This window comes from Ovis aries, chromosome 2 (genome assembly GCF_016772045.2).
Source record: "Ovis aries strain OAR_USU_Benz2616 breed Rambouillet chromosome 2, ARS-UI_Ramb_v3.0, whole genome shotgun sequence".
Classification (NCBI taxonomy): domain Eukaryota; kingdom Metazoa; phylum Chordata; class Mammalia; order Artiodactyla; family Bovidae; genus Ovis; species Ovis aries.
In genome coordinates this window covers 242,349,470-242,376,688 of record NC_056055.1, presented here as the reverse complement: position 1 = coordinate 242,376,688, position 27,219 = coordinate 242,349,470, and the positions used below count along the sequence as shown (strand labels likewise).

At 46.4% G+C, this 27,219-nt stretch overlaps 1 protein-coding gene and 1 long non-coding RNA gene across 2 annotated transcripts in view; one reads left to right on the top strand and one right to left on the bottom strand.

Moving 5' to 3' along the window:
* Positions 1–934: 934 nt before the first annotated feature.
* LOC114113250 (uncharacterized) lies at positions 935–26,304 on the bottom strand. Its single transcript, XR_003588301.3, has 4 exons — positions 26,137–26,304; positions 17,500–17,754; positions 4,704–4,895; positions 935–2,098 (listed from the first exon to the last, which is right to left on the bottom strand). It is a non-coding gene; the product is annotated as an uncharacterized LOC114113250 (long non-coding RNA).
* The window catches only part of GRHL3 (grainyhead like transcription factor 3), a 36,608-nt gene continuing 35,434 nt past the window's right edge, over positions 26,046–27,219 (top strand). Inside the window, exon 1 of the mRNA XM_027965520.3 lies at positions 26,046–26,312. Within this exon, the coding sequence (XP_027821321.1) occupies positions 26,296–26,312 (17 nt within the window). The 5' untranslated portion in view covers positions 26,046–26,295. The remainder of the gene's footprint in view (positions 26,313–27,219) is intronic.

Here is a 27,219-nt window from a genome sequence, read left to right as displayed (position 1 = left end):
AGGGAAACGGTGTTTGAATGAATACCAGCTCCACAGTGGGCACTCAGTAAACAAATCTTGGAAAGTTGTCAATAAGAACATGACCTCTGGGACTTCCCTGGCGGCCCTGGGGTTAAGACTCCCACTGCAGGGGGACACAGGTTGGATCCCTGGTTGGGGAACTAAGATCCTGCATGCTGTCCAGGGCAGGGGAAAAAAAAAGAATGTGGACTTTGGAGCTGGTGGATCTGGGTTCACGTCCCAGCACAGGCTCTGAGAGCTGAGTGGCCTTGAGCAAAGGAGAGCCGTGTGCCCGCCATACAGGGCTGCTGCGGAAGTCAAGTAGGAGCGCTCTCATGCAGTGCAGAAGCGGGAGTGTCAAACAGTAACAGGGCAGCAGGAGGGGACTTGGGGAGGGCCAGCACCCTTCTGTATCTTGACTGTGCTGGAGGACACACAATAGCGTTGATTAGTCAAAACCCACGGTTTGTACACCACAAACAGTGAATTGTACTTGATGTAAATTTTTTTGAGAAATTGGTTATCTCGATGATTCCTTCTGGTTTTGACATTCTTTGGATTTCCTCACCTGTAAGACAAGAGCTGTTGTTGGAAAAGAATGATAAAACTGACATGCTTTCACATCATGGTGGGGGAAAAAAGACACGTATGCTCTTACAGCTTCATTCATTCACCTCGGTGTCCTGGTCGAGTCTGCCCCCAGTCCCTTCTGGATTTATCAAGGCCAGAGATGGATAAAGAAGCCAGTTAGAGTCTCAGGTGGTGACCTGGAGCCGCCATACCTCAAAGCTGCAGCATCCAGGATAGTAGCCCTGGTACACCACTTGCCTAGTGCGGCTTGAAACGTGGCAACTGTGACTGAAGAACTGAATCTTAAATTTCATTTCATTTTAATTAATTTACATTTAAACCTAGAAACTGAATCACTGTAAAATATTTTCCTATTAAAAACAGCTTTATTCAGACAAAGACAAATATCATATATCACTTATCAGTTCAGTTCAATCACTTAGTTGTGTCCGACTCTCTGTGACCCCATGGACTGCAGCACACCAGGCCTCCCTGTCCATCAGCAACTCCCGGAGTTTACTCAAACTCATGTCCATTGAGTCCGTGACGCCATCCAACCATCTCATCCTCTGTTGTCCCCTTCTCCTCCTGCCCTCAATCTTTCCCAGCATCAGGGTCTTTTCAGATGAGTAGCTCTTCACACCAGGTGGCCAAAGGATTGGAGCTTCAGCTTCAGCATTAGTCCTTCCAATGGATATTCAGGACTGATCTCCTTTAGGATGGACTGGTTGGATCTCCTTGCAGTCCAAGGGACTCTCAAGAATCTTCTCCAACACCACAGTTCAAAAGCATCAATTCTTCAGCTCTCAGCTTTCTTTGTAGTCTAACTCTCACATCCATACATGACTACTGGAAAAACCATAGCCTTGATTAGACGGACCTTTGTTGGCAAAGTAATGTCTCTGCTTTTCAATATGTTGTCTAGGTTGGTCATAACTTTTCTTCCAAGGAGTAAGTGTCTTTTTATTTCATGGCTGTAGTCACCATCTACAGTGATTTTGGAGCCCCCAAAAATAAAGTCAGCCACTGTTTCCACACCTATTTGCCATGAAGTGATGGGACCAGATGCCATGATCTTAGTTTTCTGAAAGTTAAGCTTTAAGCCAACTTTTTCACTCTCTTCTTTCACTTTCATCAAGAGGCTCTTTAGTTCTTCAGTTTCTGCCATAAGGGTGGTGTCATATGCATGCTGCTGCTGCTAAGTTGCTTGAGTCGCGTCTGACTCTGTGCGACCCCATAGATGGCAGCCCACCAGGCTCCCCCGTCCCTGGGATTCTCCAGGCAAGAACACTGGAGTGGGTTGCCATTTCCTTCTCCAATGCATGAAAGTGAAAAGTCAAAGTGAAGTCACTCAGTCGTGTCCGACTCTTCGTGACCCCATGGACTGCAGCCTACCAGGCTCCTCCGTCCATGGAATATCTGATGTTATTGATACTTCTCCCAGCAATCTTGATTCCAGCTTGTACTTCATCCATCCCAGCATTTCTCATGATGTACTCTGCACATAAGTATCACTTATATGTGGAATCTAAAAAAAAAAAAAAAAAAGATACAAATAAACTTATTTACAAAACAGAAACTGACTCACAGACTTTGAAAACAAATTTATGGCTACCAAAGAGAAAGGGCGGGGGATAAATTAGGAGTTTGGGATTAACATATACACACTAGTATATATAAAATAGCTAATTAACAAGGACAGATGGTAAAGAATCTGTCTGTAAGGCGGGAGACAGGGGTTCAATCCCTGGGTTGGGACGATCCCCTGGAAAAGAGAACAGCTACCCACTCCAGTATTTCTGCCTGGAGAATTCCATGGACCGTATAGTCCATGGGTCACAAGGACACGACTGAGTGATTTCACTTTCACTTTTTTTTACTGCGTAGCACAGGAAACTCTACTCAGTACTCTGTAATAACCTACATGGGAAAAGAATCTGAAAAAGAATAGATGTATGCATATATATAACTGAATCACTTTGCTGTACCTGAAACTAATATAACATTGTAAATCAAATATACTTCAATATGAACAATAAACTGAAAAAGGACAAAAAAGACAGTTTCACTGTTTTTGTATGAGTGCATTTTACTTTTAATATATTATATCATTTATTTTTAAAATCAAGATAGAATTCCTATACCATTCAATTCACTATTTTAAAGTACACAACTTAATGGCTATCAGTGTATTCACAAGGTTAAACACCCATCACACTTATTCCAGAGCAATTCATCCCCCCCTAAAGAAACCCTGTCTCTAGGAGCAGTCACTCCACACCCCACCTCCCCAACTCCTAGCCCCCTGACAACCACCATCTGTCTCCTTGCTCTATGGACTTGCCTATTCTGGACATTTCCCATAAAAGGAATCATTCAATATATATATGTGGTCTTTTGAGTCTGGTTTCCTTCCCTTAGCCTCTATTTTTTTTTTTTTCAAGCTTTCCTCCTGTTGTACTTTATTCTTTTTTAAGGCTGAATAATGAAAGTGAAAGAGGAGAGTGAAAAATTTGGCTTAAAACTCAGTATTCAGAAAACGAAGATCATGGCATCTAGTCCAATCAGTTCATGGCAAATAGGTGGGGAAACAATGAAAACAGTGAGAGACTTTATTTTGGGGGGCTCCAAAATCACTGCAGATGGTGACTGTAGCCATGAAATTAAAAGATGCTTGCTCCTCGGAAGAAAAGCTGTGACCAACCTAGACAACATATTATTAAAAACCAGAGACATTACTTTGCTAACAAAGGTCCCTCTAGTCAAAGCTATGGTTTTTCCAGTAGTCATGTATGGATGTGAGAGTTGGACTATAAAGAAAGCTGAGCACTGAAGAATTGATGATTCTGAACTCTGGTGTTGGAGAAGACTCTTTTTTTTAATGAAAGCTTTTATTATGATTTATTTGGCTGCACAAGAGTTATTTTAATTGCAGCATGTGGGATCTAGTTCCCAGACCAGGGATTGAACCTGGGGCCCCTCCATTGGGAGTGCACTGTCTTAGCCACTGGGCCACCAGAGAAGTCCTGGAGAAGACTCTTGAGAGTCCCTTGGACTGCAAGGATATCCAACCAGTCCATCCTAAAGGAGATCAGTCCTGAATATTCATTGGAATGACTGATGCTGAAGCTGAAACTCCAATACTTTGGCCACCTGATGCGAAGAGCTGACTCATTGGAAAAGACCCTGATGCTGGGAAAGACTGAGGGCAGGAGGAAAAGGGGACGACAGAGGATGAGCTGGTTGGATGGCGTCACCGACTTGACGGACATGAGTTTGAGTAAGCTCAGAAAGTTGGTGATGGACAGGGAAGCCTGCCGTGCTGCAGTCCATGGGGTCGCAAAGAGTCGGACACGACTGAGCGACTGAACTGAACTGAACAACTGTATGGATATACCACATCTTGCTAATTTACCAGCTGGTGGACATGTAGATTTTTCCACTTTTTGGTTCCTAGCCCTTGAAAATGTAGCATCCAAAATAAGCTGTGTTGTAGTATTAAAATCTATATCAGAGTTTAACAATTTGTACAAAAAAATAAGATCCCCTCATTAAGCGACTTAGCAGCAGCAGCATTAATGCTTTATGTATATTGACTACACACTGAAGTAATACTTTTAATATGTTAGGTGAAATGTATCATTTTTTATAAAGACAGCCTAAGAACAAGGCAGGGAAGAGTGAGCTGTTGAGGAGGGGGCAGGGGCCCGTTCCCCCCGGGATCTCATACTCCCTGCCCAGTGCTGAGTCTGAATGGGGAGCAGCGTGGGCCTGGCAGCAAGAGCAGCCAATCTCACAGTCCCCCTGCCTCGGCACCCAGGGGAGCTCCAGAGAGGACAAGTCCAGGCAGGAGCTGGTGGATGACCGTCCCCCTGGGAGGGGACCCAAGACTGGAATGACTGCACAAGAGGAGTAATGGGAGCAGCCAGCGACAACAGCGGCTTCTCTGAGCACCTGGTCTGTGCCTGGCCGGAGAGTCGATCAAGTCCCCACAAGCTCCTGGGCTCCTCTCCTTGCCCAGGAGGGAGGGCAGTGACTGGGCAGAGACAGAGGCTTCTTTCTCTGGGCACCCGGCAGCAGGGTCCCGAGCAGCCATGGGGAGGCTGGAGCCCAGGCCCTGTTCAGTCAAGTACCTTGCGTACGTGTCCGTAAGCAAGTCCATTCCACTCTCTGGGCTCGTCAAGACTGGATGAGATGACTTGGAAGGTGTTTTCCAGCTTTAATATTTCAGGTTTCTGCGAAAAGTCCTGAGTGAGATATCGTGAGCTCAGTGCAGGCTTTATCCTTCCCAGCTGTGTGACTTCTATGCTCCTTATTCCCCGTCTCTAAGATGGAAAAGTAATCATTACCTCACAGTGATACTGCAAGGTTTAAACCAGACAAGTTGTTGCTGACAGTGCTCACTATGTACCAAGCACTGTCCTAAGGGATCTGCACAGATGAGTTGATTTAATCCGTCCACCAAACCCTCTAAGGCAGGGGTCCCCAACCTCTGGGATCTAATGCCTGATGATCTGAGGTGGAGCTGATGTACTAATAATAGAAATAAAGTGCATAATAAATGTAGCACGCTTGAATCATCCAGATACCACCCACCCACCCCACACCACCACCATCCTGCTCTGGGGAGGTCTTCCATGAAACTGGTCCATGGTACCAAAAAGTTTGGGGACAGGTCTCAGAGGAGTCCCATTGTCCAAATTCATATAGTGAGGATGCTACAGAGCAAGGGTTTTGAACCCAGAACACCCAGTTCCAGAGTCTGTTTCTTTACCCACAGGCCAACCTGCCTCCAGTGTGGATGGGAGGCATCATATTTCCTCAATAAATGTTGGAAAGGGGAGGGAGGTGATATTCCATGATGGTTAAAATACTTCTGGCAGAAACACTACTAAGCCGATAGGGACACCAAGCCCAAAAGGATGAGGTGACGTGTCCTGGGCCACCGCCAAAATGGTGACAATGCGAAACCCGTCTCCTGGCTCAGAGCTCCCCTGTGTATTTGAAACTGGAGTGGATCTCTAGTTATGCATGCAAATGTGTTCGCAGGTATGTGGCCCTGGCCCAGGCTGATTTCGGCTGATTAAGACCCGAATATCAGGGCAGTGCTTCCGGAAGCGCCTTTGCCTTCTGTGCACAGTCTCTGAATTTCCTCCAGGTGCCATTTGTAGTCGTTCAGTTTTGCGTTATTAAGAACTGGCTGTTCAGGGTGCTTAAAGCTACTCTTGTCTTCAGAGACTCAGTTTAGGTAGTTCATGAGTGTTTATTGTGTGAAGAGCATGTACTAGGCATGGGAGCTACACATGGAAGGACCTGTTCATACCTCCCTGCCCTGCCCTCTGGGAGTTCCAACTGAATCAGACAGACAGAACAAATCCCCTTGCTCAAGCAAATTGCTTATAGATGCAGCAAAGTGATAAAAACCAGTGTTGGTGATGATATAGGGAAACAATCACTCTGGTTCCCTCTTGGTGGGAAAAGAACTCAATATAACCTATCTGGAGGGCAGTTTGGTAACAGGTATCAAAAATCATAAAATTGTGCCTACGCTAAAACCCCCCTGAAATTCTACTTCTCGAAATTGGCTCCAAGGAAATAATGATGGCTGGACACAAAGGTTCAGTTGCAGTTCATGTAGCACTGTTTATAAAAATCCTGGGTACGTCCTGAATACCCATTGGTGGGGGACTGATAAATGAGGCCATATCTTCCATACAAAGGTCATAATGGAACATTTGATGTTGGAAAGCGATTCACATTGTCAGCTAGTGGGGGTAAAAAGCAGGTTATAAACAGGATCTATGGTGTGACAGCAATTTTTTTCTTCCCCAAGAATCTGCATTTGCTATAAGAACAGCTAACATTTGTTGAACTATGGATGGAGGTTCATGACATTGTACAGGAGACAGGGAGCAAGACCATTCCCAAGATAAAGAAATGCAAAAAAGCAAAATGGCTGTCTGAGGAGGCCTTACAAATAGCTCTGAAAAGAAGGGAAGTGAAAAGCAAAGGAGAAAAGGAAAGATATACTCATTTGAATGCAGAGTTCCAAAGAATAGAAAGGAGAGATAAGAAAGCCTTCTTCAGCAATCAATGCAAAGAAATAGAGGAAAACAACAGAATGGGAAAGACTACAGATCTCTTCAAGAAAATTAGAGATACCAAGGGAACATTTCATGCAAAGATGGGCTCAATAAAGGACAGAAATGGTATGGACCTAACAGAAGCAGAAGATATTAAGAAGAGGTGGCAAGAATACACAGAAGAACTGTAAAAAAACATCTTCATGACCCAGATAATCACCGTGGTGTGATCACTCACCTAGAGCCAGACATCCTGGAATGTGAAGTCAAGCGGGCCTTAGGAAGCATCACTACAAACAAAGCTAGTGGAGGTGATACAACTCCAGTTGAGCTATTTCAAATCCTAAAAGATGATGCTGTCAAAGCACTGCACTCAATATGTCAGCAAATTTGGAAAACTCAGCAGTGACCACAGGACTAGAAAAGGTCAGTTTTCATTGCAATCCCAAAGAAAGGCAATGCCAAAGAATGCTCAAACTACCGCACAACTGCACTCATCTCACACACTAGTAAAGTAACGCTCAAAATTCTCCAAGCCAGGCTTCAGCAATACGTGAACTGTGAACTCCCTGATGTTCAAGCTGGTTTTAGAAAAGGCAGAGGAACCAGAGATCAAATTGTCAACATTTGCTGGATCATCCAAAAGCAAGAGAGTTCCAGAAAAACATCTATTTCTGCTTTATTGACTATGCCAAAGCCTTTGACTGTGTGGATCACAATAAACTGTGGAAAATTCTGAGAGAGATGGGAATACCAGACCACCTGATCTGCCTCTTGAGAAACCTGTATGCAGGTCAGGAAGCAACAGTTAGAACTGGACATGGAACAACAGACTGGTTCCAAATAGGAAAAGGAGTGTGTCAAGGCTGTATATTGTCACCCTGCTTATTTAACTTATATGCAGAGTACATCATGAGAAATGCTGGACTGGAAGAAGCACAAGCTGGAATCAAGATTGCTGGGAGAAATATCAATAACCTCAGATATGCAGATGATACCACCTTTATGGCAGAAAGTGAAGAAGAACTAGACAGCCTCTTGATGAAAGTGAAAGAGGAGAATGAAAAAGTTGGCTTAAAACTCAACATTCAGAAAACTAAGATCATGGCATCTGGTCCCATCACTTCATGGGAAATAGATGGGAAACAGTGGAAACAGTGTCAGACTTTATTTTGGGGGACTCCAAAATCACTGCAGATGGTGATTGCAGCCATGAAATTAAAAGACACTTACTCCTTGGAAGGAAAGTTATGACCAACCTAGATAGCATATTAAAAAGCAGAGACATTACTTTGCCAACAAAGGTCTGCCTAGTCAAGGCTATGGTTTTTCCAGTAGTCATGTATGGAAATAAGAGTTGAACTATAAAGAAAGCTGAGTGCTGAAGAATTGATGCTTTTGAACTGTAGTGTTGGAGTAGACTCTTGAGAGTCCCTTGGACTGCAAGGAGATCCAACCAGTCCATCCTAAAGGAGATCAGTCCTGGGTGTTCATTGGAAGGACTGATGCTGAAGCTGAAACTCCAGTACTTTGGCCACCTGGTGTGAGGAGCGGACTCATTTGAAAAGACCCTGATGCTGGGAAAGATTGAAGGTGGGAGGAGAGGGGGATGGCAGAAGATGAGATGGTTGGATGGCATCACTGACTCAATGGACATGAGTTTGGGTGAACTCCGGGAGTTGGTTATGGATGGCGAGGCCTGGTGGACTGCAGTTCATGGGGTTGCGAAGAGTCGGACATGACTGAGCGACTGAACTGAACTGAACTGAACATTTGTTGAGTCACTTTTAGGTGTTATTTCAATCGTATAACATAGATGTTCTCTTTAAAATTAAATATATATATATATTAATTTTCATTTTACAATTGAGGAATTGAAGCTCAGAGGGTTCAAGAGACTAGCCCACATGTATACAGCTAGGGTTAGAGTCCAATTGGGGAAGTTGTGCATTTTATTGCAGGGCAGTGGTCTTCCTCTAAACAGGTAAAGTGTAGGGAAGAACAAAGGTGGTTCTCTTTGGATAAAATTTCTTCATTATGTGCATTGATTTTTTTTTTTCCTTCTCAAAGACCATGGGTTTCTTCTGAAATAAGAAAAAAATCATTTTTTAAAATTTCAAATAACCTGACCTGTTGAATTCTACACATCAGAGACGAAAAGCATGACCTGTTGAGAAGACTTTTCCCCGGCAACTCCTCCACCTGCCAGACAGTTGTTTTAGGTTGAAGGCAGAACACCCTAAGGTCTGGTCTTTAAAACTACAAAGGGGGACCCTCATCCTCAGCCAGCCCCCCTCAGGCCCATCAGCCCCTGAACTCCAGGGCCTAGACTTCACCTGCAGTTCTAAGGTGGGCACTTGGGTCACAGTGGCCCTGTTCTTTGTGTTGTAAGGCTTCGACCCAATCCATTTCAGAAAGAGTTAGGCAAGGAGAAGCCCAATTAAGGAGCCAAAGATTCTTTTTTTGACCCAAATCATAAAGATTCCCTGGAGTCTTTCCCACCAGGGAGTTGGCTGGGATTTTTTGTTTTGTTTTCTTTTATTCCCTGAGCTGACTGGCTACTCTAACGTGCTTGTGATAGAAGTATCTGTCAAAATGGCTTAGATGACTATATCCTGCATTTCAAAAGAATTCTGTGTGTGTGTGTGTGTGTATGTGTGTGTTTGTAGCACGTGGGGAATGGGAGGAGGAGGAGACAGGGAGTTGTAATCATAATAGCAAAATGATAACACTAATAAACTCAACATTTACTGAGAACTTACACATGCTGAGAGGTTTATATGTGTTATCTCACTGAAGGAATCCTCCCTTAAAAGCCATGAGGTAGGCACTGTTATACCAATCTTGAAGGTGGGAGAACCCATGCTAGGTCATATGAAACAATTTGCCCATGGTTATGTCATGCAACTGATAAATGGTGAAGTCAGAGTTACAAACCCAAGTCCTCCTCTAGTTAAGCACCCACTTCCTGGAGCTGTGGGAGCCCTCCAAAGACTTTACACTTCCCAGAAATACACACACACACACACACACTTTCAATTTCAGGGAAACCGCTGTTTTCAAGTCTCACATTTCACCTGGATTTAAGTGTGCTACTTTGGAGCTAGTCCAGCTTAATGGCTCTGAGATCAGGCAGTCCTGGATTTATATCCTATTTCTAGAAGGCAATGGCAACCCACTCCAGTACTCTTGCCTGGAAAATCCCATGGATGGAGGAGCCTGGTGGGCTGCAGTCCATGGGGTCGCTAGGAGTTGGACATGACTGAGTGACTTCCCTTTCACTTTTCCCTTTCATGCCCTGGAGAAGGAAATGGCAACCCACTCCAGTGTTCTTGCCTGGAGAATCCCAGGGATGAGGGAGCCTGGTGGGCTGCCGTCTATGGGGTCGCACAGAGTTGGACACGACTGAAGCAGCTTAGCAGCAGCAGCAGCAGCAGAATACATTCCTCTGACCTTAGGCCTCGGAATTCTTAGTGTAAAGTGGAGACTGATAATAGTAATACATACACACACATACATAATCACATAAAGCTTGGACAGTTCACTGCAGTCTCTCAGTAGTGTCTCTTTGCGACCCCACGGAATGCAGCACGCCAGGCTTCCCTGTCCTTCACCAGCTCTTGGAGCTTGCTCAGACTCATGTCCATCGAGTCAGTGATGCCGTCCAACCATCTCATCCACTGCACATAGATACTATTGTATAGTTGCAAAGTCATGTCCAACTCTTTGCAATCCCGTGGACTGTAGCCCGCCAGGTTCCTCTGTCCATGAGATTTCCCAGGCAAGAATACTGCAGTGGATTACCAGGGGATCTTCCCAACACGGGGATGGAACCTGGGTCTCCTGCATTGCAGGTGTTATGTTTACAGTCTGAGACACCCTTAATTTGCCTATGATGTAGTATAGCTAATGTACATAATGTAATATAGCGAAACCATTCACATTTGTGATGCAGACTTTTCTGTTTTCAGACTTAATGGCTACCCGGTATCTCATGGGGATTAAGTGTGTGTGTGTGTGTATATATTTATTTTATATATTTTATATATATATATATATCAGGCTTCCCTCATGGCTCAGTTGGTAAAGAATGCACCTGCAATGCAGGAGACCTGGGTTTTATCCCTGGGTTGGGAAGATCCCCTGGAGAAGGGAAAGGCTACCCACTCCATACGATGAGATGGTTGGATGGCATCACCGACTCAATGGACATGGGTTGGAGCAAGCTCCAAGAGTTGGTGATAGACAGGGAGGCCTAGTGTGCTGCAGTCCATGGGGTCCAGGCCTCCCTGTCCATCACCAACTCCCAGATTTTTATTTCTAGATTAAATTTGCAACACAGGGAACTGCACAGATCTTAAACGTACAATACAATGAATTCAGACAAATGTCCACACTCGTGTAACCACCATCGGAATTAAGGTAGAGGATCTCTCCATACCCGAAGGGCCCCTATGCACTCTTCCCCTTCCAATCAAACCCTACCCCCCAAAGGCAACCACAGCTCTGATTGTTTTTTTTCTCACAACAGATTAGTTTTTGCCTATTTTTGACTTTTGTCTAGATGGAATCATTCATAATGTTCTCCTTTTGTGTCTTGCCTTCATTTAACACGGGTGGCCGGTCCTGAACTGAGCCTCGAAGCATTGCTAGGACTGACTGACTACATGACAGTGGGGGCAGGGGAGGAAATCTGAGTCAAAAAGAATCGCTCGGGAAAAGGCAGGACGGAAGAAACACTGTATTTGGGGAGGTGGGTGCGACTAGAACGAATACCCAATGGGAAGGAGTAGGAAAGAAGGATGAAAAGGTAGGTTGGAGTTTTGCTTTACAGAGTTTTAAATGCCAGGTCAAGGCATATAGACTTTATCCTGAAGGAAGCAGGGTACAGGATTCCTGGACAACAAAGTGGACTGATGAGATCTGGGGTTTGAGACCATATATATACAGCTGGTAGCATAAAAATGGAGTGGGAAGAGCCTGGAGGCCAGGAGACCAATTATTAGATCATTCATTCCTTCACCCTAAAAGTATTTATCTGATACTGGGATCTGGACTTTGACTTTTCTCCATTGCATTCCACCCCTGGCTTGGTCCTCAGAATAGGAAGTGAATAAAAGTTGGTAATCCCTGTCTGCTGGTTGTTTCAAATTCTACTCCTCCTCTTCCTTCAAAACCCCTGATTTTTTCTGGAAGTAGCATCTTCATCAAATTATGTTAAGAGACTCTTCGTCCCCATTGAGTATGTCTTTCTTGAAGACCCTGCTGATCAGATGTCATCTTAGATTATTTTGCACGTTATGTTAGATCAGCCCAGAGAAATAGGAAGGTCAACTTTATACTCTGGTGGCAGGCTGAGGGTAGCATCTAAGTATGTTCCACAGTGGATCACTGGTGCTACAGGTTTTATAGGTATACAGTAGAGATGGGGGGAGATGATTTCATGGTCAGCTCAGTTTGTTGAAAAAACAAACGAAACAGGCTTTCTCACTGCAGAACTCTTTGGTGACTTGGCTTGATAGCAGTATACGGTTAATTTCTAGAAGAGTCTGGTATGAAGCTTCCCCCAAATGTTTCGATCCCAGAACCTTTTCTGCCTGGAGCGTCTTGGGCATTCTTGTGTCTCCCAGGATACATTTTTGGGATTCCCTGAAATGACTTCAGAGGATTTGGAAACAGTTTGGGTCCAGGAGAGTTATGGAGCAAACGGCACAGGAAACTGGAGCCAGAGCAGGGCAGAGCCACCTGCTGTGAAGAAAAGACAGCTGCTTCCTCAGGAAGGCACAGGGACAGGAGGGAAGGGAGCAGGCTTGCCTTGGGCAGAGCGGTTACACAGGAGCAGGAAGAGGGAAGACACTTCCCAGCTAGAGAAGGAACGAACAGTCTCAGGGTTGGACTAGAGCTGGAAAGGGCATCCATGCTGCAGAATTCCTCCAGACTCTTTATCTTCAAAACTGGCTGTATTTGGACCTGGTATTTGCTGGGCAGGGGGGAAAAGTCCATGGTAACTGGCCGTTGGACATGCCAGTGACCAGGAAACAGCCTCTTCCACAGACAGAAGTGAAAGTAAAAGTCGCTCAGTCATGTCCAACTCTTTGTCACACCCATGGACTATACAGTCCATGGAATTCTCCAGGCCAGAATACTGGAGTGGGTAGCCTTCGCCTTTCCCTTCTCCAGGGGATCTTCCCAACCCAGGGATTGAACCTAGGTCTCCCACATTGCAGGCAGACTCTTTACCAACTGAGTCACAAGGGAAGCCCAAGACTACTGGAGTGGGTAGCCTATCCCTTCCTGAGGGGATCTTCCTGACCCAGGGATCGAACTGGGGTCTCCTGCATTGCAGGCAGATCCTTTAACTGGGGTCTCCTGCGTTGCAGGCAGATCCTTTACCAACTGAGCTATAACGGAAGCCCCAAGAGCCCTGAGCTATCAAAGGACTAAAAAGCGATCAGGTAGGTCTTCTAGAAAACTGAGCCTGAGGTTTCATGAAAGGTGGGCAGATCTCGGCCTGGGCACAGCTTCACCAATAAGGCTCCACTCAAGTCTGCACGAAGTCACGGCTGCGGTGGATGCCCTGCAGTAATACAAGCGCCAGCTCCGCCACTGACTCTGGGCAAGCCACTTTATTTTTCTGGACCTCAGTTTTCTCACCTGAAAAATTAAAACCATATTTTTCCCCCTACAGTGAAGCCAGTAATTTTTTAAGTAAGATAATGGATGTAAGATGTTTGGCACAATGCTGGGTACTCAAGACTTCATAAAAGGTCCCTCTGTTTGCTAGTTACCACCAACAAATTCCTCTTAGACCCACTGTCTCTGTAAAGGTAAATTTGTTCCGTTAAAATGGTTAAGTGATGTTTTACTGTAGAGGGTAAAAACTGGTAGAACGAGTTGAAACAAACTGCTTTTCATTTTCGGCAAATCCCACCCGGCTCATCCCCTGGCGGCTTCAAACAGAGCATAAGAATAACTCAGTGGGACTCTGCACTCATGGAGACTCTCTGGGGAGGGACTCCCCAGTCCTTAGGGATGCTGGCCGCCTCCCCCTTTCCCAGCATCTGCCTCCTGCAGGGGGCTGCTGAGACAGCCAGGCGGGCCAGGAAGGGGGGCAGGGTCAGAGGTCGCTAGACCAAGAAGAAACTGTTCTATTTCCCTGGCGGGGCCTGTTTTACAACAAATCAGAACATTTTCAGGCTACAGAGGAAACATCCCTTGCCATAAACTAATCCTTTCTGATTAGACTCTTGCCTAAGGCACAGAAGGGTAAAATCCTGGGGTATGGTGTTGGGGGCTGGCTGGCTCATTGTGATGCGGTTCATTGTGATGCCCGCTTTGCTTTCTTCCCTGAGGCCTGGCTGTGGCTCTAGTAAGCTTCTTGGGCTCTTTCTAACAGTTCCTTGGGTTGAGAAGGCTCAGCCTAGAGGCTGCTGGATGGGATGGCTTTTGAAGATGGTGTCAAGAGTCCTGGGAAATGTAATTTTGGCAGATGAAAACATCTGGTACGTTTTTTCCCTTCTGGGTTTATATATATATAATAAGGTGTATGTATATATACCTTCAAAGTCACAGCTCACAGATAGTACATAGGTAAAAAGAACCCAACTGACCTTCAAACCCCAGACTTTCATTTCACAGTTGAAGAAACTCAGAGATGGGGAGTTAACTTGCCTAAGGTCTACACAGCCAAAGAGCAGCAGGGCTGGAACTCATACCCCAATCTCTTGACTCTGGGTTCAGCACCTTCTCCCTCATTGCATAACAACAGGACTATGTACCAGGCACTATATTAAATGCTTCACATGCATTTAATCCTCATAACCACCCTATGCTGCTGCTGCTGCTAAGTCGCTTCAGTCATGTCTGGCTCTGTGCGACCCCATGGATGGCAGCCCACCAGGCTCCTCTGTGCCTGGGATTCTCCAGGCAAGAACACTGGAGTGGGTTGCCATTTCCTTCCCCAATGCATGAAAGTGAAAGGTGAAAGTCTCTCAGTCATGTCCGACTCTTAGCGACTCCATGGACTGCAGCCTACCAGGCTCCTCCCTCCATGGGATTTTCCAGGCAAGAGTACTGGAGTGGGTTGCCATTGCCTTCTCCAACCACCCTATGAAGTAAATAATATTATTATTCCCATTTTTACAGATGAGAAAACAGACTCCTGAGAAACAAGTTATGAAGCTCAGGGTCCCAGCTAACGAAAGGCTGAGTCAGGTTTTGAACCAGGGTCTTGAGACCTGTAGCTGGTCACCATTCATAGGAAACTATCTAAGGAGCAACAAACCTTCTAAGTTGACAGCCTTAACTTTCAATCCCCCAAACCACCTCACAGGCCGCAAGGAACCTCCAGCAATTGGAGAGTGGAAGAGAGTGAAACAAACATAAGCTCCCGAGCTTGTCCCATCCAGACGGTGCTTGTGTCTGAGTTGTCACTTAGTTCAAGGATGGCCAGATGAAATCCTGTGGCCCTAAACTGAGCCATCAGTCAATTCAGAGACCACTAGGAATTTGGAAGTACAAACAGTCAAAGCCACTGGCTAGAGAGTCAAGTTTCTATCATCTGCCTATCAAGATTCTGATCTCCAGGGAGACTTCCCTAGGGTCCACCAGTGGGTAAAGCTGTGGGGATCTGCGCATGACCTAGGAGGGTATGAAGGACGGAGTTTATTGCGAAAGGGGAGTGGGTTGAGGCTGAAGGAAATCTCTCTTTAGGGAGAGCTGCCGAGGCATGACTCAGATTTCAGAGGCGCCTGGGCAGAGGGGAACGTTCATGCTCACGTCCCCTGTGAGGCTGGGGAGCCTGGTGACTAACTCCCAGGCACACCTGCCTTGGGCTGAGTGTCCTGGGTGGCAGGGGCAAAGGAAGAGACGAGACAGGAACGCACTGTTTCCCTGGGGAGGCCAGCTAGGCCCATCCCTAACGATGGCAACAATAGCTCACATCACTAGGACTCAGTGTACAAGAGTGGTGTAAGCGCTTTGCATGTGTTACCTCATGTAAAGCCTTACAAAGCAGAAGCTTAAAGATGAAGAAACGGAGGATCAAAGAGACCAAAGGACTTGCCCAAGGTCACACAGGTAGTAAACGGCAGACTCAAGACCGGAACTCAAGTAGCTCATCTCCAGAATCGAAGTTCTCAACCAGAGGAGCTTTGCTATGTGTGCACCGAGGCGGGTGCGTCTGCAGATGACAGTGAACGCTCATGGAATCCTCCGGCACACACGAATCACTGTCATCTGAGAGCAGAACTGATTTCACAAAACTACAGCCACAGACAGAGAAAGGTGGAAAGGTTTTCCCCAACAGACGAATCTGATGAAGGTTCACCCACCAGGCTTCTGCCTGAGCAGAAAGAGACACATTGTTCATTTCTCTCCCCACCCTGTATATAGATGCTTGGCCAGAGCTGGCCCTCATCAAGTTCACGGAATGACTGCTTTTTCAGGCAACAGAAAATGGTGGTTCAGGGATTGAATTTATGAGCCAAACAGCCTGGGTTCAAATCCTGGCTTGGTCACTCAATTCCTTCACTCCTTTGAGCCTGTTTCCACACCTATAAAGCAGAGGTGATGACTGTACCTCAATCTTTGGGCAGTTGTAAGGACTGAGCGAAACAGGGTAGGTAACATGCTTAGCCCAGTCTGATATATAGTTATGTGTTCAAAAAATGAGAGCTACTATTATAAATTTTAATGATGAAACTTAAAAAATCATTATAATAGTACTTTGGCCACCTAATGCAAAGAACCGATTCATTGGAAAAGACTCTGATGGTGGGAAAGATTGAAAGTGGGAGGAGAAGGGGACGACAGAGGATGAGGTGGTTGGATGGCATCACTGATGTGACGGACGTGAGTTTGAGCAAACTCGGGGAGTTGCTGCAGTCCATAGGGTCACAGAGAGTCAGACACGACTGAGCGACTGAACTGCATGATGAAATAAGTCTCCATACTCACTGAATGAACAAATGAATTGACATGTGAACACAGCTGGATTCCAGAGCAATTGGGGTGGGGGTGACGGAGCCAAATAAATGAGCCTGGTCTGGGAGGGAAAGCTGGCCATGCCACCGCAGGACACGTGGCTAGGCCATATGGGCAGCCTGTCTGGAACGCAGTCTGAAAGGTGAGCTGGGGCAAGTGAGGCGTGGTGAGTGGTTGCTGACCTTCCGAGTTAACTGCCCGCCTGAGGGACCTGATCTTGGTGTAAGATATGGTTCGCAGGTCCCTCTAGGCCAGTTTCTGAACTATTCCCCTTTCCTTTCCCCACTGCTTCACCATCTTAACCCCAACTGAGAGACTTAAAAAAGTCTTCTGGGCAGGCCAGCGTAGGATTCAGAAAAACCCTCCCCTCAGTGAGCAAGGTCAAGCACTTAACCTCTGACCACGTGGCCTCTGCCTTCCCCAGAAGGTACAGAGCTCCCCTCCTACTACACCCTCCTCCAGTGAGATGAGATCTAAACAAACATCAGAGGCAGCCTTAGAAGGAAAACCCTTAAGGAAAAGGAAAGGACTTTATGGGTTAATTGTACCTATCTGAACCTCCCTAAGCCTGGAGCAGGCCACACCTGTCCCAACCACCCCACCCTACCCCAGCTCCCTCTAACCTAGGATGGCAGCCCTGACCCCAGACCCTCACTTCTTCTATTCAGCAACTGGGGATCCAGGATCCTCTCTGTGCAAAGCAGGCCTTGGACATTCTTCCTCTGTAGTTCCTCAAGGAGACCGTCATCTGAATACCCAAGTCCCCAGGGTGACCCCTTCAGATAGATGAAATACAGAAGGAAACACATCTTCAGCCTTGCTTGCCAGGGTGGTGGTAGGGACTAAGGTGCTTCTCACTTACTTTTACTTGAAGCTCTCATTTATTTGGAAGCGGGCAGTATCTGGTTTAATGACCTTTTTCTGAAGTGGGCTGGTGATGGCCCACAGTGGTAGGAGGTGGGCTACTAGGGCCCGAGGCCAGGTCCCTGGAGAGAGTGAGCCTCAGGGGCTGAGCCAGCCGGGTTCTGTTCTTCCCAGTGGGTCCTCTCCTTCCAGGACAGCAGCCACATTCTTCCTGGCACTGGTCTCTCTGGCTGCCTCCTGTTCTGGCTGGTTCCTGGCAACAGAGAAAGAATCTCCAGATAGCAGTCTGGCCACTTCTTCCTTCTCAGTTCAGGGATAAGCCTTCTCTGACTTGCTATTCCTTAATAACTATAAAGAGTCTCTCTCTCTTTTTTTCCCCCTATTAATGGGAGAAATAATGTTGACAGATATACGAAAAGAATAAACTATAAATCGCCCCTGATCCTACCACCCCCGATACTCTCTGGTGTGTGCCTTTCCTGTTCTTTCTCCACTCATGGAAATGGGTTTTAAAAATAGGAAAGGACTCATTTACTAAAGGTAAAGAGTAGCTGAAAGACTTAAAAGTAGGGAATCAGACCCAGGTTCATTCGAGACCAGCTCAGAGATCCCCGGAAATGACTTTGGGTGGAGAAAACACCGGCAGATGGTGGAGGACAGGGAAGCCTGGTGTGCTACGGTCCTTGGGGTCACTAAGAGCTGGACTGAGAGACTGAACCACCACCAGACATTTCTCTGCTAGGCCCCACTTCCCTTGCTTGTCAAATAAAGATAATAGTACTTACTTCACTTGGTTGTTGTGAGGATTAAATGAGACTAAACAACTGAGCTCAGTGCCTCGAACACAGTAAAGACTCAGAAACGCTAATAATTGTGCTGTAAGCATAGGAAGTAATTTCCACGGTGTTAAGGGGCTTTCTGTCGCATCCTTTTGAACTGTGATTCAATATCCAACTATATTCAAGGATCTTAATTTACCTCACTGAGCCTCTGCTGAAGGGTATTTATATTAATTCTATTTTTTCAGAATTATAAACAACGCTCTGATGCATATCCTTGCAGATAACTCTCCACACACAGATTATTTGCTTAGGCTAAATTCCTATGAGTGAAAATGTAAGATCAAAGGATGAGTTGAAATCTAACTCCAAAGTCTGGACTGATTCACACTCCCTCCAGCAAGGAGACAGCTTGCTTTCTCTCACCCTTGCCAACACCATTTTCTTTCATCTTTATCAACTTGATAAGTGGGGAAAAAAAAAAACAAAACTTGCTTCTCTGTTTCCAGATTTTTTTTTTTTCTTTTAAGGGAGCTCTCAGGATGACTTTAGACCCCATGATTCCTCATGTCCTTCCATTCCTCTCAGAAGGAATGTAGGTGGTGTTATTGGCAGAACTGTGATAAAAATCTAAAGTACAGAGTGTAAAAGGGCCTGGAGGCTGCCCACTCCTTGTCCTGGTTCTTCATGAGTACAACTTCCAGGTCCTTCCATGCCTTCTAGTTAGGGCTATATTCTGAATGTTGGATGTGTGGCCTGTCCCTCCACTTAAGTCCAGCGATGGGGTAGAGAGGAATATCAGGATGAAACAGGGCTTTAGGTGCACACCTAGGACAGTATTACGGGACCCACAGGATCCATAATGGTATCTATGGTGATGCTCTGTCCCAAATCTGAAGTTCCAATCCAAACTCCTTTGCTTCAGTAGGGGTGTTTTCTTTAAGCCTCAGTTTACGTATCATGTGGGGACAGTGATAACATTCTGCCCTGCCTCTCTGTGGCTTTATCAGAGAAGATAAACCATAGGAAAACACTATGTAAGCTGAAAAGAGCTTTACACATAGAAGAGGCCTTTTTTTTTTTTTTCCCTGACTGCACTGAGCAGCTTGTTGGATCTTATTTCCCAGACCATGGATTGAATTCTGGCCTCAGCAATGAAAGTGCGGAATCCTAACCACTGAACCACCGGGGAATTCCCTGAAGAACTGTTTTTAAGGAAGGTTGAGTGCTGAGTGCCATAAACTGTGTAGTCAGGCCGATAATAGTTGGTGGCTGGGGATCCCTTTCTAAGCTGGGTGCTCACCTATAAAAGCAGCTACCTACTCCTGGCCATTAGGTCTACATGGAGATCTTATTTACTCCGCAGATCAATCCCACTGAGGGACGATGGGGACCCTGAAATTTACAGACTGAGTCACTGGCCCAAAGGTATATGCTAATAACAGGAAGGGCAGGGATTCAAACCTGGAGGTCTTTCCTTGGGGGTGGGGACAGAAGGCAACAGCTGATATGCCAGAATGTCAATGACCTTGTGTAAATTATACACATTTGTTCATTTTTCATTTACTCAACAAATATTTCTTGAACACTTGTTGAGATCTGGGACAAAGTACCAAGGGAGGTTTTTCCTTGTATAGTTCCTGCAGTCCAAATGCTAACAAATCCGTCCTTACCTTGGAAGTGCTATCAACCAGCCTATCTACTTTCTTTCCCTCCTTCCTTCTTTCCTTCTCCCCATCCATCCATCCATCCATGACTTTGTTCCAAAAGGGAACGCAGGAGGTTGAAAGGACTGTGCCCATGGCTTTGGGGTCAGGTAGAGCTTGATTTGATCCTACTTGAATACTAAGTCGATAGCCAAGTGATCTTTGATGAGTTACCTCACCTTTCTGAGGCTGCTCCTTCTCTGTAAGACGGGGAAAATTATGACAACTATGCCACGGGACTCAAGACAATTACATGATATGTACTAACACACCTAGAACTGTGCCTGGCACATACTAAGGACACCATGTTATCTCCTTTAATTCTCACAGTGATCATTTCACTGAGGAGGAAATCTGAGTAATGAGGAGGTGAAGTTGCTCGTCCAAGGTCTTGGGCAGCTGACTCTGGAGTTGCTCAATACTCTAGGAGTTGTCTGTCTGGAATGAATAACGTGATCCCATTTTGCAGGGAGGAATGACACAGAGCATTTAAAGAAAGCATCATAGAGTAAGTGCTCAATAAATGATAATAATTCTAATTAACATCTGATCTGATTCCTGATTTCACTGCCCAGAGCCTTCAGGTTGGAGAGCCCTATTCTCCATTCATGCATCTTATAGGGAAGCTCTGAGCAAGGACTCTGAGCTTTTATTCTCTTTATCTCCACTTTTACTCCAGGAAGAATGGGACATGATGACCATTCAGTCAAAGGGCATGTGATTTAATTATGGCAGAAAGTGAAGAAGAACTAAAGAGCCTCTTGATGAAAGTAAAAGAAGAGAGTGAAAAAGTTGGCTTAAAGCTCAACACTCAGAAAACTAAGATCATGGCATCTGGTCCCATCATTTCATGGCAAACAGATGTGGAAACAGTGGCTGACTTAATTTTGAGGGGCTCCAAAATCACTGCGGATGGTGACTGCAGCCATGAAATTAAAAGACACTTACTCCTTGGAAGGAAAGTTATGACCAACTTAGACAGCATATTCAAAAGCAGAGACATTACTTTGCCAACAAAAGTCCATCTAGTCAAGGCTATGGTTTTTCCAGTGGTCATGTATGGATGTGAGAGTTGGACTATAAAGAAAGCTGAGTGCAAAAGAACTGATGCTTTTGAACTGTGGTGTTGGAAAAGACTCTTGAGAGTCCCTTGGACTGTGAGGAGATCCATCAGTCCATCCTAAAGGAGATTAGTCCTGATTGTTCACTGGAAGGATTGATGTTGAAGCTGAAACTCCAATACTTTGGCCACCTTATGTGAAGAGCTGACTCATTGGAAAAGACCCCAACGCTGGGAAAGATTGCGGGCAAGAGGAGAAGGGGACAACAGAGGAAGATGGTTGGATGGCATTACCGACTCAATGGGCATGAATTTGGGTAAACTCTGGGAGTTGGTGATGGACAGGGAGGCCTGGCGTGCTGCGGTCCATGGGGTCACAGAGAGTCAGACACGACTGAGTGACTGAACTGAACTGAATGACATTTAAACTGGGATTTTGTTTATAATTCCTAATCACAAAAGCACAATCAATGCAGAAACTTTGGTCAGGGAGGAGAAGGATAGGGAAACAATTAAAATTTTGTCATCCTGGGGAATTCTCCGGTGGTTCAGTGGTTAGGACTCTGCGCTTTCATTGCTGTGGGCCTGGGTTCAATCCCTGGTCACAGAACTAAGATCCCCAGTTGGGGATGTAAGATAACACAAGCCGCCACATGGCAAAAAAAAAAACAAATAAATAAATAGAATTCTGTCATTTTGGCACCCACAGAGGAACACTGTTGACATTTGGGCATTTGTCCTTTCCATGTTTTTATATAGGTCAATAAATAAGTGTGGAACAACCATAAAGTTTTAACATGTTAGAAAAGGAAGAGCTATTAGCAGGGCATCCACGCTCAACACTGCAAGGCCCCTACTGTAAACAGCGCTGTGAGTGTGCAGCGCACAAGCTGCAGAGACATACAAAGCAGCTCTGGCTCTCAGCAGTCACCTAACTCAGTGGTCCTAACCTTTCAGTTCAGTTCAGTTCAGTTCAGTTCAGTCGCTCAGTCGTGTCCAACTCTTTGCAACCCCATAGACCGCAGCACGCCAGGCCTCCCTGTCCATCACCAACTCCCGGAATTTACTCAAACTCACGTCCATTAAGTCCGTGATGCCATCAAACCATCTCATCCTCTGTCATCCCTTTCTCCTCCTGCCTTCAATCTTTCCCAGCATCAGGGTCTTTTCAAATAAGTCAGTTCTTCCCATCAGGCGGCCAAAGTACCGGCGTCTCAGCTTCAGCATCAGTCCTTCCAATGACTATTCAGGACTGATTTTCTTTAGGATGGGCTGGTTAGATCTCCTTGCAGTCCAAGGGACTCTCAAGTGTCTTTTCCAACACCACCATTCAAAAGCATCAGTTCTTCAGCACTCAGCTTTCTTTATGGCCCAACTCTCACATCCATACATGACTACAGGAAAAACTATAGCTTTGACTAGATGGACCTTTTTTGGTAAAGTAACGTCTCTGCTTTTTAATATGCTATCTAGGTTGGTCATAACTTTTCTTCCAAGGAGAAAGGGTCTTTTAATTTCATGGCTGCAGTCACCATCTGTGGTTTTGGAGCAAAAACTTTCCTAAGTTACTGAGTGCTATGTGTCAGACTCAAATTCATGTCCATTGAATCGGTGAAGCCATTTAATCATCTCATGTTTTGCCATCCCCTTTCCTTTTTGCCGTCGATCTCTCCCAGCCTTCATGGACATGAATCTGAGCAAATTACTGGGAGTCAGTGGAGGACAGAGGAGCCTGGAGTGCTGCAGTCCACGGAGTGACCAAGAGTTGGATATGACTTATCGACCAAACAACAACAACAAAGTGCCAGGCAGGCTTCCCTGGGGGCTCAGTGGTAAAGAACCCGCCTGCCAATGCAGGAGACACAGGGCTGATCCCTGGGCCAGGAAGATTCCCTGGAGGAGGAAATGGCAGCCCACTCCAATATTCTTGTCTGGGAAATCCCATGCACATGGAGCCTGGACTACATGGGCTGTAGTCCCTAGGGTTGCAAAGAGTCGGGCTCTACCGAGTGACTACACAGTAACAGTGCACTTCATCTACATTATCCTATTTAATCCTCATCAGAACCTTACGAGGGGGATACTATGTTTATAACCATTTATAGGTGGGGAAGCAGACTCAGAACGCTGAAGTCATTTGCCCCAAATCACACAGCTAGTAAACAGTTGGGCTAGGATCTGAACCCAGGTCAGCCAGTCTCAGAGTAATACTATCAGAGAGCACAGATAACTCTTAGCACTATGCTTGTAATATACAAATATGAAATAAATTGCAGTCATCATTACTTACTGTTATTATTGTGAGTACAATCATTATGTCACATACAATTGGTGAGTCTCTGTTTTCAGTCTCCTCTGCCAAGAAACCAAGAACTGGGCCAATCCAAGAAGGGGAAGAGATGCCAGCCCAGCTGCGCCCTGGGCTGTGCCCACGCCACACAGGAGTAGGAAAGGGGTAGGAGTGGGGGGAAAGCGCGGGTAGCGTCTCTCTAAGAAACCTGGCATCTCTGAATCCTTCAGCGAAGGCCTACAACAGCCCACGCCCTCAGACTGGGAGGCTTAGCTCCTGCTGGAGGGTCCTAGCGACCTTATCAACTGGCTCGTGGTACCCTGCCAACCTACCCTGGACCACAGTCCCTCCATCTCATCCAGGTGCCTTCTGGACATTCCATGTGTGGAGACGTTAAAAACCCTCTGCCCCACAACCTGCTGATCTCTGTAGATGGGTGAGGGCGATTAAAGAGGCACGATCCAGAGGTGTAGAGAGAGAGGACCCATTTTAAAAGCCCAGCGAGCACAGACACGCTGCCTGGGTTCCCAGTCTCCACCTGAGCCCAGCCAGCATGAGTCACCCCCAGGCCCTTTACCTGGGAGTTGCAACAGAGCTGAAAGAAGCTTCACAGCCTTCCAGGAGGCGGGCAGACAGGGGCACAGACAAGTGTGCCATCCTTCGGGCAGTACTAAGCTCTGCAGTTACAGCTGGCACCAAATGGCCCTCCTGCCACCAATAAACCCTGCCAAGGGCTTGGGCATCCAAGCTCTGCTCTCTGATCAGATCACAACTCTAACGCTGCCACTTCTAGGCCATGCAGCTTGAGGAACTTATTTAATCACTTCATACCTCCGTCTCCTCATCTCTAGAACAGGGATAACACAAGGGCCTATGGCATAAGCGGTTTTAAGGAGACAAGGTACGCAAAGGCTTAGCACAACGCCTGACGCGTGAGGTGCACTGGGCACTGACCGTGTGCCAGACACCATGGAAGGCGCTGGAGATTCAACAGTGACCCAGACAAGGTCTCTCCTCTTACAGAGTTTACATTCTAGAAGAAGGGATGAAAGACAATAAACAATTTAGAGAGATGTCCGAAAGTCACAAGGGATTCAGAGAGCCAGAATTAAGTGATGTGATAGAGTGACTGAATGTCTACTTTAACAAGGGTAGCGGGAGAGGCCTGCTCTGAGGAGGTGGCTTCATTAGCAATTATTATGATTATTTACTGTTTATTTGTCAGGACCCCCTCCGTTATCCCCAACATAGCTTCCAGCGAGGAACGAACCTCTGACAATTCTCAAACCCAGTATCCTCTCTCCACAGGCCTGACCACACCCCAAGAGGGCTCCTCTGGATTCTGGCCTTACCTTGAAAACCTCCATCAGACTGGCAGGAGTAGCTGAAACTCCACCTTTCCCTGAGAGAGAAAGGAGTGGGCCAAGGTGAGGCTCTCAGGAAGACAGAGCAAAGGGATGATGTGTCAAAAGGTGTGTGCGTGTGGCGGGTGGAGGTGGGGGGGGGGGGGGGGGGAGGAGAAAAGAAAGAGAGAGAGAGGAAAACAAAAGATACCAAGACTGGCCTAGACTTCAGCTCAGATTATTCGTGGTGGAAGCTCTATAAAAAGTTCTAGCATTCTCCTGTTTGTTTGTTGGATCTTCTGGGTTTACCAACCTTGTTCTTTATGGACGACAGCTCATGGCAATCATTCCACAGTTACTTAGTCTAACAGGCAACTGATTTCTCCTGCGTTTCCAATGCAGAATGAAGCACCTACTGGAGTTTGGGAAATGACCGGCTAGCTAAAGTTTTCGAAGGTGATCGACTTCAACTTTTCCATCCCTTGTGTGCTGGCCAGAGGTATGTGGTTTGCTGACATCTCATTCAGATCTGTATCACACCAAATAAAAGGCTGCCTGCCTCCTACACCCCCACTCCTGGCCACCAACACACACACACGCACCCCAGATCATAAACTCCAAGAGCAGTGACCCTGTCTTTTTGACCTGTCTCCCCAGAACCCAGAGTAGGGCCTGGCACACATTAGGTGTTCCATACATGTCTGCTGAATTGAGGCCAGTGACTTCAGCTCAAAGGGACAGCCACATGCGGAGTGAGATGACAAGATTCAGATCTGGGCTCTGACACTCACTAGCTCATGCCCTTGGGCAAGTCACGTTTACCCTCCGGCTTCCATTTCCTCACCTGTGAAGTGTGTGTGTTGGGGGAGGAAGAGAGCGTGCTACCACAGTGGGTTGCTGTGAGCCGTCAAGAGAAATCACCTGAATAACTGTAAAAGACTATTCAGAAATAAGTTTTCCCTTAAAGGGAGAGCTCTAAGGAAAAAAGAAAGGGGACTTGCGCAGAGGCCCTCAAGGGAAGATCTGCTCTCTCCTTTGGGAATTCCCTGGTGGCTGTGAAGTAGTCCATGCTGGGTAGGGGAGGAGGCCAAGGGAATTTGGCAGGGTGGTGGTAGCGTGGGAGGCGGGTGGGGGGAAGGATGTTCCAATGTTCCAAGTATCCAGGATACTAGAAACAGGAATCGAGATTTCCTGCAGCCAAGTATCTGTCGGTCCCTGTACTTTTCCTCTGGCTATCTTCTCTCCAGCATTTTTTTTTTTCTCCTCCCTCCTACCTCATCTCCACCCCCACCCCCTCACCAAGGAAGGAATTGGCCAGTTCCACCCAGCCAGCCCCCCCAAGGCTCCGCCCCCAACTCGGCAGGCCAAGAGTTAACAGCTGCACCTGTTGAGGTATACCTGCTGTCGCCGGCACCTGTACCTGTAGCCAATCAGCGCCAGCACTGCCAGGAACCTACCTGTCAGCAGAATCCCCACACTGAAACCTCAACATAAATCAAACAGTTCCCTGGGCAGGGAATGTCTGTGTCAGGCGAGAATTAGAGACGAGCGGTCAGCAGAGCCTCGGTGCCCGGTGCCGATCCATCGTTCCAGCCTGGGAGCCTGGGAGCAGGAAGATGTCGAATGAACTTGAGTGAGTAAACAACCGTGGATGCCTGGCGCTCTCTGAGCAGGGAGGCTGTATGGGGTTTCTAGAAGGGGAAAGGGCAGGGAGACCGGCGCCAAGATTCACAGAGCAATTTGTAAGGGTAAATGAATGGGCTGACGATCTCACTCTAGCGTGTTGAGGCAAGCCCCATTTCAAGCGAGAGCTGAGTGTTTCCCTGGGAAAATCTTTTTTTTTTTTTCCTCCTTTCTCTCTCTGCTGAGCAGTTTCGAGCCAGGTGGGGAAACACAGGACTGAAACTGTGAAGGCTTTCGGCACCACTTTCTGATACACTGAAGGGGCCCTGGAAGTCAGAGACAGCGGCCAATCCTATCTAGGCTTTCCATTTTCTTGCCCCAAAGAACTTTTTTGAGGTGGTTCTAAGAACTATCTTAGGCAGAGAGTTGGGTTTTTCTAAAGGGACTTGCTTGTTGAGCTAGAACAGTCCCAAGTGGGAAAGTTAAGTGTGCTGGTTAAACATATGCACTCTTTAGTTGGCTTGACCTATGTTCGAATCAAGGCTCAGCTCCTCATGTGCTGTGTGATCTTGATTTGGACAAGTCATTGAACTGATCTGGGCTTCATTTTCCTCATCTAGAAAATGGGTATAAGAATGTTCTGTAGGATTATTGAGAGTTAAGTGTGATAAACTCTTAGCACAGAGCCAAGGTCTGAAAGAAGCATTCAATAAAATGTGGTTGACTTCATGCAGAGGCTGTTCTAAGGCTGAGGAGGCTGAGCTGTGGTTTTCAGTGAGGTCATCTCTATTGCCTGACAGGACGCAGGTGACTTCTTCCCCACAGCTGGGATTTAGAATCCCTGCTGGCTGATGCTGACTTTCACCATGGACTCCCAGCTCGGGGTCCAGACCTCAGAGAAGGTGGGATGAGGCTGG